At 34.4% G+C, this 20,966-nt stretch overlaps 1 protein-coding gene across 2 annotated transcripts; it reads left to right on the plus strand.

Annotated features, from left to right (window-relative positions):
* Positions 1 to 1,788: 1,788 nt before the first annotated feature.
* Positions 1,789 to 4,374, plus strand: LOC135593380 (uncharacterized). Of its 2 annotated transcripts, XM_065083364.1 has the most exons (6): positions 1,789 to 2,478; positions 2,550 to 2,607; positions 2,705 to 2,788; positions 2,858 to 2,993; positions 3,495 to 3,791; positions 3,896 to 4,374. In XM_065083364.1, the coding sequence occupies exons 1-5, from the start codon at positions 1,854 to 1,856 to the stop codon at positions 3,759 to 3,761; spliced, it is 1,170 nt and encodes a 389-aa protein (XP_064939436.1). In that variant the 5' UTR covers positions 1,789 to 1,853; the 3' UTR covers positions 3,762 to 3,791; positions 3,896 to 4,374. The 2 variants fall into 2 exon arrangements, with proteins under 2 accessions (XP_064939436.1, XP_064939435.1); XM_065083363.1 differs by having other exon boundaries at positions 3,495 to 4,374.
* Positions 4,375 to 20,966: the final 16,592 nt, after the last annotated feature.

Raw genomic sequence — 20,966 nt, forward strand, 5'->3', positions numbered from 1 at the left:
GTGTCTTTTGAGAAAATAGTTATAATTTTCAAAGGTTGTGTCTTTTGAGAAAATGGTTAATTTTCAAAGGTTATGTCTTTTGAGAAAATATCTATAAATAGCTATTTGAGGGTAAATTACAGATATAATTTTCTTTCATGCTCTTCTTCTTTACTCTCCAAGTGATTGAGTTAGACATTCTCCAATTCCTTTCTGAAGATTCTTTATTGTTTGCTCAATACAGATCTTCTAAAGGCTTGTCATATCCACTAAAACTATTTGCATCAAACCCAGAGCAATCTTATTGAGAAGAGGGTGCAAATATCGTTTTTAGGAAAGTGTTTATACACGTTTCAAACCTAAATATCTTTCCTAAAGTATTCTTGATCTTGTGTTTGTTATTTGTTTCCATAGTGGGTTTTATTCTCTTCTTTATCGTACCTCTTTTTTCCAACATCCGTCACCACTGTTTTGATTTAAGCTCGTAAATTGTCATGCTTTCTTCTACCTCCAAAACATTGTTGGTTGGATGGTAGATCATATCTCTCTCTTCAGGATTCATCTCTTTTAACTGCGCAGACTATATCAGAGAGGATGGTGCGATTTCTTTTACTTTTGTAAATCCAAGTTGAAGATGAGGAAGAACGCTCGGGCTATCACTTTCTTTTTCGTTTTTTTTTTCTTGAGACTGTATATGGTGTTTTTTTTTTTCCATTGAAGAGGATATGAACATATTGGAGAGTGGAGGGATAAAGGGACATGCAAACAAGAAGCTTCCACATCGGTCACCTCTCGTAGATTATTAGCTCACCCTCTGTGGGAGGACCCTGGGCTTCAGCTTTGGTTGGATCGATCTCGTATTTAGATGGATGGATGGATGGATGTGCACGAGGGAAATGGATTGGTAGCAACTCTAACACTCAACCGGTTCCTATACACATTAAGTATAGATAAGAACATAAGAGAGAGAGTGAGATGGCTTTGGGAGGCCGATTGAAGTCGGTGGCTCAAAGCAACAATGACAGCCACAATCCCCATCTTGCATCTCCTTCAAGTGGGTAGTAGCAATTACTTCCAACTGCAAAGTCATCTCCCGCACGCAAAGCTCTGAAAAAAGACCATGACATGCCCCAGTCGAATCACACTAGTTGCATGAAACATGGATGGCTCTCAACCACGGCCATTGACCTCCATCAGCACCGTGACCATCCAAAGATGAGATGCACACCATCGCAAATGATGCTTGCCATCCATGCTTCTTTTACATGCAGGTGGATATACCTCTGCACATGCAGCCATGCATGTCCAAGCTGGGAAGTCGGAAGGGCTTGAGGTACAAAAATGAGGCAGATTCCTGCCAGCTAGAAAGAGGAGGGAGAAGAATGATGGAGTTTCCTTGTCCACCACTTCACAGCTTGCTGCACTTTGGCACCAAGGAGAACCAAAGCCAACAGGAATGAGTCTTTAAGATCACTTAGTCCACAGAGAGGGAGAGATAAGCATCTCTTGGTAAGGAACCTACGCCCGCGGGTATTCAACAGCTAAAAAGAGCTTCCTAAATATAATTATTGAAAATAGACTTTGCTCTTGGATTGATGATGGAGATGTGTGAAACAAACCTAAATGAAGAATAAGTATTACAAAAATATTTTTAATTGAATATTCGGAAAGATGATAAGGATCTTAATTGGGTGATTAATGATCCTAACAACTTTTATCAAAAATAATTAAAAAGTAACACACCCTGCACTTTACCCGTCTCCAACTTTCCCACTCCCCCCCTTCTCTTTATATACTCCCTTTGGGCTGCTTCTTCCCATCCCTTCTCCAACTCTCTCTGTACATCTCAACCATCTCTTACGCATCTTAATAGCATGTGCAGCTCAAATATCAAGTCAGACCACGCAGCGGTGGCCGAGATTGACGGAAGGCCGGTCCTGCAGCCGGCTTCCAACCGCGTCACGCTGTCGGAAGCCGGCTGGCCGCTCAAGAAACCCCTACAGAAGTCGGCCTCCTTGCCCACATGGTTCACCAAAACTGCTGCCTGCTTTGATGTCGATTCTGGTGACAGTAACCTCGGTGCCCTGCCTAAGCTCTCGCCACCGCCGTCTCCCACGTCGAAGCCGGCGAGGATCGTACCCAACCGAGGCAACGAGCCGAACGGCCTCTGTTCCAGCACTGAAAAGCCCGTAGTGCCCAAGGTCCCCATCAAGTCGGCTGCGATGGTGAGGAAGAACCCCAAGAAATCCGCCGGAGGGAGCCAAGTGGCGGTTTCGATCGACTTCTCGTCGGCGTTTGAGTTCGACAGAGTTCCTGGAAGCATTGCAGCTGCGCAGAGGGAGCATGCCGCGCTCGTGCAAGCGCAGAGGAAGCTGCGCGTCGCACACTACGGACGGACGGCGGCTAAGCTTGAAGAGATGGTGGTTTCCGTTGACCATCCCGGCAACGGCACGAGCGGCCATGAGGAGAAGAAATGCTGCTTCATAACACCAAATTCAGGTATCAACTTCATGTGATGTATATATATTTCTGATGCAGGGCGAATCTTGATTACTATTTCATGTCTGTAGATCATGTATATGTTGCTTACCATGATGAGGAGTGGGGAGTTCCGGTCCACGATGACAGGTGAGCTTCCATGATCTCCTCCTTATCGCGTGTCCACAACTCTCTAGTTTAATCTCTCTACTCAGAGGCTAACTACACGCAAATGGGAATTCTGCAGAATGCTGTTTGAGTTGCTAGTGCTAACCGGTGCTCAAGCTGGGATGGATTGGACTGCCATACTGAAGAAAAGGAATGGGTTCAGGTAAGAAGCAAAGAGAGTATTCGGCAGCTTATGAAATCTTGTATTAAATGACTTGATCTGTGATCGCAGGGCAGCATTTGCTGAATTTGACGCATGGACGGTCTCCAAGTTTACAGAGAGGCAGATGGCTTCAATCAGTGTGGAACACGGGCTGGATTTGGGAAGAGTTAGAGGGGTTGTGGCAAATGCTAACAGAATCTTAGAGGTATCTTTTCTTCTACGATCGACATGCATCCAGCTTTGTTCTTCACGGAAGTTTGTTTACAGAACCACATTGTTGATTGATTTGTGTGCTTTATAGGCTTCGTTTGCATCATTTTTGCCTCTAAAAAGCCACAACATTCAGCCTAATCAAACAATAAAAAGAAGAATATCCAAGAAAAATGTCCTTTGTTGTGTATAATAAAACCATGGATGAGGTAAAGTTGCTATCATATTGTATCTGACCAGCTAAAAACATTGTTAACCAAACTACACTTACGCTAAAAATATGCTGATATCTAATAACAAAGTAGCAGATAACAAGCGGCTAGAATTCTTCACCCGGAAAGAAGATTTACTTGGTAATAAACATGCATGCAGATACTAGTGAAAATGATGTTAACATCAGTGAACAAGAAGAGCTTTCTCTTCTTTTGTTTCTTTTTGGGGTCATCAATTGTTTGTCTTCTCTAATCATGCAACCCATGTGACTGTATCGGAGTAGGTGAGAAGAGAGTTCGAGTCCTTGGACAAGTATCTGTGGGGGTTCGTCAACCACAAGCCCATCTCCACCAGCTACAGGTCATGCAGAAAAATCCCTGCTAAGACCTCCAAATCGGAGTCCATCAGCAAAGACATGGTTCGCCGCGGGTTCCGGTTCGTCGGCCCGACCGTCGTCCACTCCTTCATGCAGGCCGCCGGCCTCACCAACGACCACATCGTCTCCTGCCCCCGCCACCGCCATTGCTCAACCCTCTCTGCTATAAACTGACCTTACAATTCTCTTTTGAAGTTATCCAAGGTTTGTGTATTTTGTGACTCATTTGGTGTATAGTTTTGGGTGTGAGGCGTGTAGAAATAGGAGTGGAAGACTAGATGAGGAGGGTGTGTGTCTTGTGATTGCAGGAACAGGGGACATAGCATGTGATCACTACATGCCTCATTATTCCTCACTCACTTTCAGCTCAACATATCCTCCCTCTTGTGAAGACAAGTTGCCATGTTTCTAGGTAGAGAAACGCCTTGTCAAAGCTTCCACCCAACTCCAGTGACTTCCATTTACCAACCAAGGATAAAGAGAACAAGGAGGAGCCTCCATTACAAGGGAGATGGATGGGCTCATACATAGTGTGTGCCATGTGTTTGTGCACTTTGCTTGGCAAGTAGTATATACTGTTCCCTTTGTTTATGCAGCCATATGTGCAAGAATATTATTCACGTGGGACTGCTTTTATTTTGGTCTACCTTTTCACTTTTTCTTAGATCAACTATGTCATTGCTATGTGCTACCATTAGCTGTGTGGAAAGTGCATGTTGTTGTACCAAAGAGAATAAAAGCACATGGTTCTCATTTTCTGCAACATAATATGACAAATTTCTTGCAACATTTGATGGACAAATATGTTTGTGATTGTGGGGAAGACACAGTGGTGCTTGTTATTTGATAGTGAAAGTAGCAACAATGTGTTGCATCACCTCCCTCCAGTGTTCTCTCAGACCTCATCACACTACATTTAATCAAGTTAGTCGATACAGAGAAGTATAGTTATGTATGTATGCTAAGACGCAGGATCATAACTAAATGTGAGGAAATTTTAGCATTAATCAGCCTCAAATACAGCTTTAAAGTGTGAGTGATTATGAAGTATAGCAGGCGTTCTTGCTAAGTGAATACCCTTTCTTTCTTTTTTTTTCAATTGAAATCATGCTCCATTCAATTCAATCCCAAGTACTGACTGATCCACACGAAACGGGAAATCACAAGACTCCCTCCGTAAGTAGCTTACGATTAGAAGCTTCTAGAAAGGCTCAGTGAAGATTATTAAAGATAAGCTTAATTTAATCAGAGATGATCCTACTTAAATCATCTTGCATGAAGCTTCATGATTTTGATGTCTTCTTCAAAAGGAATATAGATCTTTTTGAAAGATGAATAATATTTTGAGTATTTTGAAGTTATCAAGAAACCTTGTGAAGAGAAAAATATCATTTAAAAAATTAAAAGAATTCTTAATTTTTATCTTTTACGAATGGATGGAGTCTTGTACTATCATCTCCTATAAATACAGGACAGAATATCTTTGTGAATATAAGCTTAAACATTCAAAATCAAGCAAACATATACTTTTATCTTTTTACTCAATCATTCTTCTTGCGTAACTCGGTTAATTTTTAATAAAATGATATTAGAGCCAAGTTATCCAAGATGACTATCAATATATCATCCTTTATCCTCATCTCACCAACAATTATGAAAATTAGAACATCCAATTGAAGGTCTTGTTTGGATCGTAAAAAGGATTCTTTGAGAGACATGAGAAAAAGAGACAAGAAGGCTCTCTTCTTGATCTATCAAAGGCTTAACTAAGGAGCATTCAAGAATGTTACTATGAGTTTGGAGCATTGAAGATGAAGGAGATGGAGTCTATTTTGGACTACTTCATAAGAGTCTTGATCATTGTCAATCAACTAAGAAGAAATAATGAGACATTATAAGACAATCTTGTCGTGGAAAAAATTTTAAGATTCTTATATGTAAAATTCGATTATATTGTGGTGGTCATTGAAGAATCAACAAATCTTGAAGTCATAGCTGCTGATGAGCTTATATGATTATTACAAGCTTATGAACAAATACTATAAAAAACAAAGAATAAATGAAATAAGCTCTTCAAAGCAAGCATTTTCTTAAAGACAAGAATGAAAAAATCAAATAAAAAAAAACTAAATAAGTTGTGATTATGGTTGTGGTCATAGCGGAAGTCATGATAGAGGTCATGGAAGAGACCGAGGATAGGCACAATATAATAGTAACAATAAAGAATATCCTAAGAAATAAAGAAATTATGATTCTCACATAATGTGTGACAAATCTAAAGTTTATTGTTATACTTACAACAAAATTAATTATTATTCATTGGAATATTAGTATAATGATTCTAGCCAAGTTGATAACAAGTGTAACTATGTATAAAAAAGATGAAAAAGAACATGATTTCTTCTTATTGTTAGTACAAAAGGAACGAGATATTCACAATGAAGACCTTTGATACTTTGGATAGTAGAGTAAGCAATATAAGTATATCTTTATGGAACTAGATAAAGAGATCAATAAACAAATTTGTTTTGGAGACTTCTCAAGGATAAAAATAAAGGGAAAAGGTAAAATCCATATTCAAGCTACAAATAAAAATTAATATTTTATTTCTAATATCTATTATGCACCTAATATGAAGACAAATATTTTAAGTTTAGGATAACTTTTAGAAAAAAGATATATATATATATATATATATATATTATACATGGAGAACAGAACTCTCACACTAAGAAATTAATGCACGAAGATAATTGCATAAGTGCCAATAACTAAGAATAAGTTATTTATATCGAGTACAAAACATATGGATAACACATACTTGAACGCTAGCTTGAAAGATAGCTCTTGAATATAGCACTTAAGACTTTGGTGCACTCAATATATTATCTATCAAAAGAATGATGGAAGAATTACTATATATTATTCTCTCCAAATCAATTTTGTGAAGTATGTATTCTTAGTAAGGAATCAAGGAATAGCTTTTGAAAGGAATTGATCTACCATATAAAGAAACCTCTTGAGCTAATCTATATTGACATATATGGATCAATATCTCTAATATTTTATGATGAGCATCATTATTTTCTAACATTCATTAATGATATTAGTAAGAAAATATAGATCTACTTCCTAAAGGAGAAATCAGAGGCTTATGAGTCATTCAAGAAGTTCAAAGCACAAATGGAGGACCAAAGTGGCTATACCATCAAAGCCTTATGATCAAACCATAGACGATAATTCACATCAAATGAGTTTAAAGTTTTCTATTAATCATATGGCATTCAAAGAATTTTGACAACATTCTATTCATCTCAACAAAATTGTATGATTGAGAAAAAAAATTGAACCATCATCAACATGGTTAGAAGCATACTACAAAACAAGAAGATATTAAAGGAGTTCTGGGGTGAAGTCATTGCATGTGTGGTCCGCCTAGTTAATAGATGTCTAACAATGAGCTTGGAAGACATAACACCACAAGAAGCTTAGAGTAGTAAGAAGCCTAATATCTCTCACTTAAGGATTTTTGGATGCTTTGCCTATACTTATGTTCCAGATTAAAGAAGAACAAAATTGGATGATAAAAGTTTTAGATATATTTTTATTGTTATAATACCTGATATAAAACATATAAGTTATTTGATCCAAAAGAACACAAAGTGTTTTTGAGTAGATATGTGAAGTTTCATTAAGATGGAGTATGTAATTGGAGCATAAATATGGTGGAGGTGCAAGATGAAGACTAAGAAAAAATGATAAATGAAGAGTATGGACCTCCATCATCTCCTATATTAAGCTTATATTTAAAAGAAAGTCCAACACTAGGAAGGATAAGGAGCATATAAAAATTATATGGGGTGACAAATCAATTCAATCTTATTTGTCTATATGCTAATGAAAAAGTTATTTCTTTTGAAGATATAATCTATGATAAAAATTAGAGGAAACCAATTGTAAGAACAAGACATGAGAGATCACAATTTTACCTAAAAGTCATAAACCCATAGGAGTCAAATGGATTTTTAAAATGAAGAAAAATGCTCAAGAAGAAATTGAACAACATAAAATATGACTAATGGCAAAAGGATATAAACAGAAAATATATATCGACAATGATAGGTATATGCTCTTATGACTTGAATGAAAATTATTAGATTACTTATCTATATATTATGAATGATATAAAGATGAAATTCTAAGATTGAAGAATGCTTTATATGGGTTCAAACAATCTCCGAGGGCTTAGGATGCTAGAATTGATGTTTGTTTTAAAGCTAAGGGTTTCATGCAATGTCCTTATGAGTATTCTTTATACTTGAAAGAAGAAGATGAAAATATGCTATATATTTGCTTATATGTAGATGATCTAATATTTATAGGTAACAATCTCATATGTTACAAGACTTTAAGCAAATCATGACAAAAGAGTTTAATATGATCGATATTGAGTTGATATCTTATTTCCTTGACATATAAGTGAAATAAAACAATGAAGACATCTTTATTTTATAAGAGGTATATACAAGATAAGTTCTCAAAAAGTTGAAGATAGAAGATTGCAACATAATTAACATATTGGTGAATTGTTGTGTCGAATTATCAAAGAATGACGAAGGCAAACAATAGTTGCAACACTTTATAAGAACTTGATTGGAAGCTTAAGATATTTCGCATGTACAAGATCTAGTATTCTATATGATTTCAAATTAGTAGGCCACTTCATGGAGGAGCCTAAATCAACTCATTGGAGAGCTACTAAAAGATTTTATGTTACATTAAATGTACTCTCTAAGATAGTTTGTTCTATTTAAGTTTTGACAATTTTAAACTTTTTAGATACCTTAATTGTTAGAGTTAGTCCCAGGAAATTTACCAAAGGGTAATTTTGGCAACTCAACAAAGACAATAAAGCGGAAAAGATAAAAGCGATAAGAACACCAGATTTACGTGGTTCGGTCAATTAACTTTGACCTACATCCACGGACGAAAGAAGAGCAAATCACTACTATGAAAAGGAACTATTACAAATGCCTTAGGAAGATGTTCCTAGGCCATAAAACACCCAAAAATACTAAACAAGAAAAACCTCATCAATAAGCCCAAACTATTTAACTGAGTGTAGACTTAAACCCAAAGCAAATACTTAGGTTTTCTTGTGGTGCCACTTGTGGTGCCTCTTGTGGTGTATCTGACTTCAAAGCTCAAGCCCTTATTTATAGTTCCAATAGGAGATAACAAGTCTGATTTTCCCGATGTGGGACTATGAGACTTGCCAAACTAACAAATCTCTACCTTGACATGTCCCAACAAAACTTGCTCCACCTTCTTCACAAAAGCCCCAATGGGCAATCACCAACAATGAACACCAACCAAGTCCAAGCACTGCTTGAACTTGTAAACTAGAAGAGGCTTCGTAAGCATATCAGTTGGATTGTCCTTCGTATGAATTTTCTGAACAAGGACCTTTCCCTTAGCAATGGTATCCCATTTGCATCCAACAATTTTCTTACCCGAAGGCGGCTTCACAAGATCCCAAGTTCTATTCCGATGGAGAGACTCAATTTCTTCATTCATCGCAAGCAACCACTTAGCGGAATTATCACAAGAAACTGTATCTGAGTAGGAAGTAGGCTCACTAACTTCACTTGTCTCTTCTATAACAGACAAAGCATATGCAACCAAATTTGCATATCTTTGTGGTGGTTGAATATTTCTTCGTGGTCTATCCTTGGCTATGGAATATTGCTCTTCCTCTGGATCATCTGCGTCAGTAGACTCGGGACCACCTACTGGCATTCTTTGAGTAGAAGAGTTCGACTTAAAAGAATCTGAACTACCAATCTCAAGCTCCACCTGCTTCTACGCACTATCACTTGTACAACTAGTAGAATCCTCTTTGGAAGATAACATAGATAATTCATCAAAAGTAACATCTCTACTGATTACAAATTTTGGGAATTTGGGATCAGAACACCATAATCTATATCCTTTCACCCCAGAAGCATACCCAAGGAAAATACACTTTTTAGCCCGATGCTCTAATTTTCCTTCATTTACATGCATGTATGTTGGACACCCAAAAATTTTAAAATCAGAGTAATCAGCAGGAGTACCTGACCAAACTTCCTCCGGAGTTTTAAAGTTAAGTGCTGCAGAAGGAGCGCGGTTGACAACGTAACAAGTCATATTAATCGCCTCTACCCAAAAGTCCTTTGTCAACCCTGCATTTGAGATCATACACCTTGCTCTCTCCAAGAGTGTTCTATTCATACGTTCGGCCACACCATTTTGCTGAGGCGTCATCCTAACAGTGCGATGCCGAATGATTCCTTCATTTTTGTAGAATTCTTCAAAGTCACCTTCACAAAATTCCATGTCATTATCTATTCGAAGCCGCTTAATCTGTTTATCTGTTTGTTTCTCAATCAAAGCCTTCCATTGTTTAAAGGTTAGAAAAACATCATTTTTATGCTTCAGAAAATAAACCTAAACTTTCCTGGAATAAGCATAAATGAAAGTCAACATATACCTGGTACCACCCTTAGACTGAACATGAGCTGGACCCCAAAGGTCTGAATGAATATAGTCAAGAGTACCTTTTGTTTTGTGAATTGCTGGAGAATTGAAACTGACTCTTTTCTGCTTTTCAAAAATGCAGTGTTCACAAAAATCCAGTGGCCCAGTACTCTGTCCACAAAGTAGATCCTTTTTGCTCAATATGCTCAAACCTTTTTCACTCATATGACCCAAACGCATATGCCATAATTTGGTGATGTTAGAATCAGACAATGATGATGACGAGACTACAACTGAGCCTGTGACAGTAGTTCCCTGCAAAATATATAAGCTACTAGACCTACAAGCTTTCATAACAACAAGAGCACTTCTAGAAACTTTCATAACTCTACCTTCAGTTGTGTATTTACACCCAAGGGCCTCTAGGGTGCCTAAAGAGATGAGATTCTTTTTTAAATCAGGAACATGTCTAACATTAGTGAGCGTTCTCACAATACCATCATGCATTTTAATTCGGATTGTGCCTCTACCAACAACATCACATGCGGCATTATTGCCCATCAAAACAATTCCACCATTACAAGATTCATATGTGGAAAACAAATTCCTGTTGGGACACATATGATAAGAACAACCTGAATCTAAAATCCATTCATTTTTAGACCTCATCCTGTCATCAATAGCAGAGAAAATATTTCCAACATTCTCATCAGTTGCTACACTAACTTCAGCGGATTCAATAGTTTTCTCAACAAAATTTTCCTTTTACTTTAATTTATTTTTCAATTTAAAGCAATCAAATTTAATGTGCTCCATTTTATGACAGTATCTGCATTTCAAATTTCTATGTCTGGATTTAGATCTAGATTTATATCTACTACTGTCAAATTCTCTTTTATCCATTCTCCCCTAATAACCAGACCTTTAGCCTGATTCTCTCTACTTTCCCCAGTTATATTCCTGTCTATCTGCTCCTTAGATTTCAGTGGAGATTTAATTTCTTGATACGAAACTGTTTATTTTTCATAAATCAAAGTATCACGGAAATGCTTAAAAGATTGGGGAAGAGAATACAAGAGTAACAAAACATTATCCTTATCATCAATTTTTGCATCTATATTCTCCAAATCCATAACCAAAGAATCAAACTTATCAAGATGTAGATATACCTTCAATCATCCGAAGCATATACAGACTCTGCTTCAAGTAGAGACGATTCTCCACTATCCTCTTCATGTACAAGGCTTTAAGCTTGTCCCACATGCTCTTAGCCGTCGAGCCTTTTTATCCATACCCGCAAGCTCTTCTTTTGACATATCATCTGGAATGCTCTTGGCTCCCTGTAGTACCAAATCAACTCCGTCTTGAACTAGAATGACCTCCATCTTGAGTTGCCATAAGCCGAAGTTGACATTTCTGTCAAATTTCTCGACAACAATCTTTGTTCTTGTCATCGTTGCCAAAAGATTCCAGAACCAGGCTCTGATACTAGTTTGTTAGAGCTAGCTCCAGGAAATTTACCAAAAGGCAATTGACTTTGACCTACATCCACGGACGAAAGAGGAGCAAATCACTACTATGAAAAGGGACTATTATAAATGCCTTAGGAAGATGTTCCTAGGCCATAAAACATCCGAAAATACTAAACAAGAAAATCCTCATCAATAAGCCCAAACTATTTAACTGGGTGTGGACTTAAACCCAAAGCAAATACTTAGGTTTTCTTATGGTGCCACTTGTGATGCCTCTTGTGGTGTATGTGACTTCAAAGCTCAAGCCCTTATTTATAGTTCCAATAGGAGATAACAAGTCTGATTTTCTCGATGTGGGACTATGAAACTTGTCAAACTAACATTAATAGTGATTGGAGAGGAGATATTGATGATAGAAAGAGCACGTCTGGATTTGTGTTATATACGGGAGATATCACAATCACTTAAACATCCAAAAATCAATCAATTATAATACTCTTAAAAAGTCAAATATGTTATGACATCATCATGTGAGTATCATGCTATGATTAAAAAACTTACTAAAAAATATACATATCAAATAAGAAATAATATAAATTTATATCAATAAAATCCATAATTATACTAGCTAAGACCCTAGTGCACCATGAAAGTACAAAGCACATTGAAAATTTTATTTTATCTCATAAGCTTGTGAAGACAAATAAATTTAAACTCATTAATAAATTTGAAGACAAATATATTCATTAAATGACTTATAGTTTAATTATTTACCAAATTTAAACACTTCTGCATGATAGATGAAAGAAAAATTATGTTTAAGGAAGATTATTAAAGTCAAGCTTGATTTAATCAAAGATAATCTTACTTAACTATCTTAGATGTAGAAAGATTTTGGCACCTTAAAAAAAAGGGTATAGACCCTTTGGAAAGGCGAAGAATATCTTGAATATTTTAAAAAACACAAAATCTTCTTAGAATATGTTATCATCATTTAAAAGTTTATGTGTTTAGAAAGTTATCAATATCTTATAAAAAAAATATATATCATCTATAAAGTTAAAAAATATATATCATCTATAGAGTTATCAATTTCTTAATTTTTATCCTTTATGAATAAAATCTTTGTACTCTCTTCTTTTATAAAAAGAACTTAACCATTAAAACCAAACAGAGTTAGATTTTTATCTTCTTATTCAATAATTCTTCTTCCACAACTCTACCCATTTCTAATAAAGATATAAATGCTGTCAAGTAGTTAGTGGATGCCTACTGATTCACCCAAATGGCCAACTTACTTTGCATTTGTATACCTTTCTCTTCTTCATTGAATTTGATGTTAAACATCATAAATCTTTGGTTGCAGTGCTTATAAATGCTAATAGTTCGATGATGAACACACTACCTATGATGAGAAAAGAATATATTACTGAATCAACTCTCAAATTTTGTGTATGAATGAAAGCTGAGTTTATAGCACTGCAACCAAAATATTGGTATATTCATTAAAATTCAAAATATTTGACTCATATTTTTAGCTGCGCTTATGAACAATATAAGGAACAATGCGGGCAGAAGTTATTAAGAACATCTTTGCTGGAATCCATCCTGGAAATATGATATTAGAAACATCAAATTAAAACTCTCTCGTTTCCATGGTTTTGCTGGAATTTTCCTGGTGGATATAGCTTGGAGTGTGAAAAACTTCTACATTCCATTACGTAATCATATTTATCTTTATTACTTCTTAGATTTTAGTAACTCAACATGTTGAAATTGAGCATGGAAACAAGAGAAACAAGAGTTCGTTAAAACAATGCTAATATAAGTTTTATTTATTTAGGAGATATCGAGATAAAAAAATTAATTAAATGAAGAAACAGATTAGATTGTGATAAGTTTTAATATGTTTAAGTGTCTGAGTCTAGACTATAAATAGAGGTATGATCTCCCTTTACGAGGCATAAGTAAGATTAAGGGGGAGTAGCAAATGGACCGCAAAGTATTGGTTGGGAGGTTATAATTGTTGATGATGAAACTAATTGAGAGTATTTATGATTTAATTTGAGTGACGCAGGAAGCTTCGATCGGGGAGAGACAATTAAAGCAGGAAGAATCATGTTGGGCCGGAGTGGAACATGTCAGAAAATTGGACATCGAGCTGAAGGATCGGTCGACATATCGTCAGAAGGCTTCGGGCCATGAGTTCGGGCATTGAGTCAAAAAGAGCGAAAATTACGCCAAGGAAATCGGAGTTGCGGAGGTTAATTGGTCGATTAGGTAATAGGACACAAGAGAGGACGATGCGTCGAAGCATCAGACAAAGCATCGATTAACCAATGACATGCCGGACAATATGGTTCAAGTTTTTATAATAATTGTCTAGATCGAAGTAGGTTTTATTTGTATAGGATTAACTACGATAGTGATCAAGGCATAAAGCAAAATAAAGTCTCAAAGTCAAGAATAAGAGTTCGTTGGGAGTTCGAGAGTTTATTAGAATTCCGAATGTTCGTCAAAAGTTCTGCCGGAATTGACCGAGAAGTCTAGGAGCTTGCCAAAGAAGCTCATCGGAACTCGCCAAGAAGATCGTCGTAAAGTCTAGGAGCTTGCTGAGAGTCCACTGGAATATTATCGATAGATTGTCGAAAATTTACAAGAAGATCACCGGAAGCTCGCTGGAAGAAACCTAGATTTACCGAACTTGTTTAGCTTAGTGTATGCCTTAAATTTTATATTTAACACATAATTGAGATTAGAATTGGGTCAACCAAATCAGAGGCCGGTTGGGCCTATGTATGGACTATGTTAAGTCAAGTGAAAGGTCCAAATAGTGACCCAACAGGTGGCACCGTCGTGGCATAGTCTCCGAGACTATGTCAGGTGGTGGTACTGCTAGACTGGGTGGTGGTATCGCTTAAACATAGTCTCTGAGATACTGTCAGGCGATGGTGCCACCAGGACCCGGGAAACTTGGGATGAGACCTTTTTTAGCTCCAATTTTGAAGCCAATTGAGGGCTATAAATACCCCTTACTTCTCCGTTGGTAAGAGGAGAGAAGTGATAAGAATTGATTCGAAACTATAGAAATAGCTTATAAAAGTTGAGAGTTCACCTCCATAGTTTCTAAGTGTGAAAGTTTGTAAAAGGAGAGTGAGCCACTTGTGAAAGTTCTGTAAAGGGGTGATTGATCTTTACCCTTCAGGAAAGATCAATAGTGGAAACCAATGACCTCATTGGAAGAGGTATCGGGAGTGGATGTAGATCGGATGACCGAACCACTATAAAATTGGCGTGTTCTTCTTTGGTTTGCATTTCTATTATTGCCATTTAGATACTGTAAACTGCTCTACTTACTTATTCATTATGCTTCCATACGCTTTCAAGTCAAGTACATTTCCGATATAATTTTTCATTGTATGAAGTTTATCAGAGTTTTTTAAAACCATTGTTTTTATCCACTACACTAATTCACCCCCTCTCCCCCCCCCTCTCTTAGTGTCGACTCGTTCCTAATAGTTGGTATCAGAGTCACATTATTTCTCATTTTGTTTAACACCAAAGAGAAATGGTTTTTTTCGGCTTTCAAGAGGGTCACTCTCTCATTAATCCTCCCATGTTCAATGGGATGAACTACATATATTGAAAAACTTGAATGAGATTTTTCTTGCTTTTCTTGGATTTAAATTTATGGAATGTTATTGAAAACATATTTCAAATGCATTCTCTTCTAATGAATGATTGGAATAAGTTGCAGAAGAAGACTTTTTCTTTAAATGCTAGAGCTATGAATGCTTTATTTCGCACCTTAGACAAAAATGAATTTAATCGGGTTTCTATTTGCGAAATGACTTTTGATATTTGGCACACTCTCGAAATCACACACGAAGGCACGAATAGAGTTAAAAAGTCTAAAATAAAGCTTTTAATGCATAACTTTGAACTATTTTGAATGAAGCCAAGCGAAACCGTTGTTGACATGTACACCCATTTTATGAATGTCATCAATAGTTTAAAAGTTCTTGGCAAATGCTTTTCTAATTTTAAACTCGTTAACAAGATCTTAAGATCTCTTTCTAAAAATTGGGAATCGAAAGTAATGGCAATACAAGAGACAAAGGATTTAAATAAATATTTACTTGAAGAACTTATCGGGTCCTTGATGACCTATAAAATGACTCATGATGTACTTGACGAACATGAGAACTACCTTCCAAAGAACATGAAGGATTTGACACTTAGAACAAATGAAGACCACTTGAGCGAAAGATCAAGTGATGATGACTTTGAACTCTTATCATTAAAGCTTAAGAAATTCTTAAAATAAAAATTAAAGAATAAAAATAAACTTAAAAAGAAGAAGTTACCAAAAAAAAAGAAAATACTCAAAGTGGCTTGGGACGAATCAAGTTCATCCGAAAATGAAAAACAAACCAATAAAGACAAGTTATTTTTAATTCAGTTATATATAAATTTTTCTTGAAAATTATGTGTTTAATGGTGTAATGAAAATATTTAAAAAAAATTGAATCATGCTAGTAATTTTGAAAATGATAATGGCCATTGCATATTTTATGAAAAATGAATAAAATGTTAGATTTAAATCTAAAGATTAATCCTACATATGTTTTTAAGAAAAAATAATGTGTATCTAAATTGATGATTTCTGATTTTGATTGAAAATACTTTATGAAATCATATTGATGATATCATGCTTAATGAGTTTATAGTTTGAAATTGTGCATGTTATACCTTGAAAACTTAAAACCATGTCATACCCAAAGTAGTGATGCATAATGATCATAGTTAATAAGTTTATATTTTGATATTATGCATAATGAATTTTGTGATTCATGGTTTATTGATCTTTGTCGTAATGAAAGTTGATTTTTCGGTTTTAAACAAGATGGATGGTTTTTATATGAAAAACTTGAACATATTTATATGAAATCAATCATATAAAATGAAACACATAAAAAGAAAAATATATTATTATTAAAATTAAAATGATAAATCAAATCTCTTATTTAAAGAAGCCTTATGTTTAATGTGTTATATTTTTTGTCATGATGATTTTGAAGATAAGATTTGTTTTTTCGATTTTAAACGTTGATGTATGTTTTTATGTGGCATAAATAAAAAAGGTATGCTTTTATGAAATAAATTACATGAATTAAAATAACTAAAGAAAGGAAAACATTTTTCTTGAAATTTTTTTTTCTCTATCTTATCGATTTTTCACTAAGAGATTGATAAAGTTGTTTATGTAATTTTGAATCTCTTGAAAGTAATTTTGATGATTTGAATTTGAATGAGCTTTATCATAATTTTTTCGAGATTTATAACTTGAGATTTCTTATACATGAATCAAGGTATTATATCATTTGATCTTTTATGTTTCTTTTTGCCATTAATAAAAAGAAGAGATTTATTGAAATAAAACATGTCTTGTGGCATTCATGATTTGATATTAATATCTTTCATGTCATGATTTTCATATGACACCTTTGTATTTTTGTGATGACTTGAATATTTACACCATTACGTTCTTCCCTTCTTTCTTATTTAAAATAACAAAAGGGGGAAAGAAAATAACTAACATCTAAAGATAACTAATTTTGCTAGCTTGAATGATAAACTTAGATATGTTAGAGCTCCCAAATGCATAAATTCTTCTTATACATTTTTAGGATCATAATCTTGATTTCTCGAATTTTAGACTTGATCTTTCATTTTTGATGATTGAAATAATGATTGGAATATTGATGTAATTATGAATGATGATTTGGTATTATGCATGCAATACTTCAACTTATGATAATGATGCATGCAATAATAAAATATTCATGATGAAAAGTTATTTTGACATTCATGACTTGATTTTTCATCTTTGTTATTTATCCTTGTCATGATTTGAAGATTGTAGCAAGGGGAAATGAATTACCCTATTGTATTATTATTCTTCTCTTTTTGCCAATGACAAAGGGGGAAAAAGAATTGCTAGCATGCACATCATGAAAAGAGGCAAACTTGCTAGCTTGCTCATCTCAAAAGAGAAGCAAGAAGTGCTATCTTGCAAATCTTAAGAGAAGCAATGCGTGTTACGTTACATATTTCAAGAAGATGCAAAAATAGTCCATCTTGCACCTCTCAAAAGATGTAAAATTTTGCTAACTTTCATATGTGCGAAATTGCTAACTTGCATACTTAAAATGATATAAATTTTGCTAGCTTGCATGATGTAGAACTTACTATCTTGAACATCACCAAGAAGTGTTATCTTGCCTATCTCAAGAAACAAAAATACTAACTCGCACATCTAGCAAAACTTATAAACTTTCAAAACTTAAAATTTGCTAGCTTGCATATTCTAAAATAATGTAGTGCTATCTTGCATTCTTTTTCAACGAACTCGCCAAGAAGATCGTCGTGAAATCTATGAGCTTGCCGAGAGTCTATTGGAACATTACTGAGAGATCGTCGGAAGTTCACCGAAAGATCACCGGATGCTCGCTGAAAGAAACTTAGACTTACCAAACTTGTTTAGCTTAGTATATGCCTTAAATTTCATAGCTAGCACATAATTATGATTAGAATTAGGCCAACCCAATTAGGGGCCAGTTGGGCCCATGTATGGACTATGTTGGGCCAAGTGAAGGGTCCAAATAGTGACCCAACAGGTGGCACCGTCATGACACAATCTCCAAGACTATGTCAGGCAGTGGTACTGCCTAGACATAGTCTCTAAGAGACTGTCAAGCAATGGTACCGTCGAGTGTCAATGCTGTAGGTGGTGGTATCGCCCAGCACAGGCGATGGTACCGCTAGGACCCGGGAAACCCGAGATGAGACCTTTTTTGGCTCCAATTTTGAAGCTATTTGAGGGCTATAAATACCCCTTTCTTCTTAGTTGGTAAGAGGAGAGAAGTGATAAGAATTAATCTGAAACTATAGTGAAATAGCTTGCAAAAGTTGAGAGTTCACCTCTATAGTTTTTAAGTGTGAAAGTTTATAAAAGGAGAGTGAGTCACTTGTGAAAGTTATGTAAAGGGGTGATTGATCTTTGCCCTTCAAGAAAGATCAATAGTGGAAGCCGGTGACCTTATTGGAGGAGGTATCGAAAGTGAATATAGGTCAGACGACCGAACTACTATAAAATTAGCATGTTCTTCTCTAGTTTGCATTTCTATTATTGTCATTTACATACTGCAAACTGCTCTATTTACTTATTCATTACGCTTTCATATGCTTTCAAGTCAAGTACATTTCTGATACAATTTTTCATCGTACGAAGTTTATCAGAGTTTTTCAAAGCCATTGTTTTATCCGCTATACTAATTCACCCCCTCCCTAGTGCCTACTCGTTCCTAACAATAATCAGATTTTTTTAATAATTTTTTTTTTTATATTTTAAGTTATTCTGATTTTTCTATTTGTTTTTGGCTTTTTATCTTTCCTATTTTTTATAACTAGTTCTAAGTAGTATTAGAGGTACTATAGTTTCTGTTTATGATGGCAAGTAGTAGTATTTTTGCTACCATAGGATCTTTGTTGCTATCGGTCTCGATTTTTAAAGAAGATAATTATTTGATTTAGATTATGAAAATATAAACTTAGTTTAGATGACAAGACTTATGGGAGATTGTTGAATAAGATTATTATGCAGTAAGAGCCACAAAAGAAGATTTATATATCTTGTATTTGCTTCAACAAGCAATTGATGAGGCAATATTTTTTCAGATTTCTGTTGCAACAAATTCCAATCAAACTTGGGAGATTTTAGAGTAAGAGTATCATAATAACTCTAAAGTATTGACCATTAAACCTCAAACTCTTTAAAAACATTTTAAAATTTTATTTATGTATGAAAGTGAAATAATGCAAGCTTATTTTTCAAGAGTTATGGAGATAGTAACTCAGATGAAAAGATATTATGAATTAATTTCTGATCAAAAAATTACAAAAAAATTTTAATAAGTCTCTCAAATAGATATATGTAGTTGCTGCTATTGAATAATCAAAAGATTTATCTAAGTTACATGTTAATGAATTGCTTAGTTCTTTACAATCGTATGATGATAGATTGGATAGATTTTGAAATACTTATATTGAGCATAACTTCCAAAATAAATTAAATATTTTCAAGGAGAGAGAAAAAAAAATAGTGGTGTAAGAGATAGATCAGACAATAAACCTGGTGATCACAATCAAAGAAACATCAAAGGTAACAATCAAGGTCATTATAAGAGAAATATTCAGTGTTATTGTTATAAAAAGTATGATCATATTGAAAGATTTTGCTATTTTAAAAGATAGTATCCACAAACTAATTTCATAGGAGGAGATAATAAATCTAAAATTTTACTTTTTACATGTCATTCTATTAGTGATGCATCAAACAGATTTTATTTTGTAATCAAGGTGAAGCAAAGTGATAAACGATTCAATGCTTGTAGAGATATAGATTATGATATGACTAGATTGAAAAATAAGATTTTTGACCTTCTCAAGATCAATTCAGAAGTTGATATTAGTTTGACTTATATTGCTGAAGATGGTGATAGCACTATATGATGATCATGAGTTGTATGATGTAGCTATTAATCAACATTTGAATCCTTTTAGAAGTAATGTTCAGTTGAAATCTAATGCCGGTATTGAATTAGATTTGAATACGAATAATGTATTCTACAACTTCAGAATTAAATCTTAATATTTCTGAAGAAAGTTCTATAATGAATATATACATAAATAAATAAATATAAATGATAATTTCCTTTGGGAATTAGCGAGTTATCAAACATGACCGATTAGAAAATTTCTTCATCTGTTATTAGAAAAAATATGTCTCCACTTGGGAATGTGAGGGATACTACTTCATCCGCTATTAGGAGAGTCCACTTGTGTTGTACATTTTTGTTATTTGACTATTATATATATATTACATATGATTGATGCATGATTCTGTTTACTGTATAAGAATTATTTTTTTATACATAATTTTTATATTGAATTGATATATTTTATATTAAATCATTAATATTTTTATAAATTTCATGAATATTATAAATTATTTTTATGATCTTTTTGATATTCTTACTAGCATGTGTAGTTACTAATATATTTTTATCTTATATTTATTTTCAGAATACTTACTACTTTATAATAGATCTGAGGCTTGAGTAAAAGGGACCTTTTATGGCATGCCAAGAAGATATAATTTTTTAATAAAATATTATTGTGTTATAATGATAGAGATTTTAATTCAAAAATAAAAAAAGAGTCTTCTGTAAACAAAGTTGATGGTTTACTTTTTCCAAACCATAATTTAATGGTATTAGAGCAATGATTATGACTCATTAGAATCTTAGATGACTCAATTAGTTTT

This window comes from Musa acuminata, chromosome BXJ1-9, assembly GCF_036884655.1.
Source record: "Musa acuminata AAA Group cultivar baxijiao chromosome BXJ1-9, Cavendish_Baxijiao_AAA, whole genome shotgun sequence".
NCBI lineage: Eukaryota > Viridiplantae > Streptophyta > Magnoliopsida > Zingiberales > Musaceae > Musa > Musa acuminata.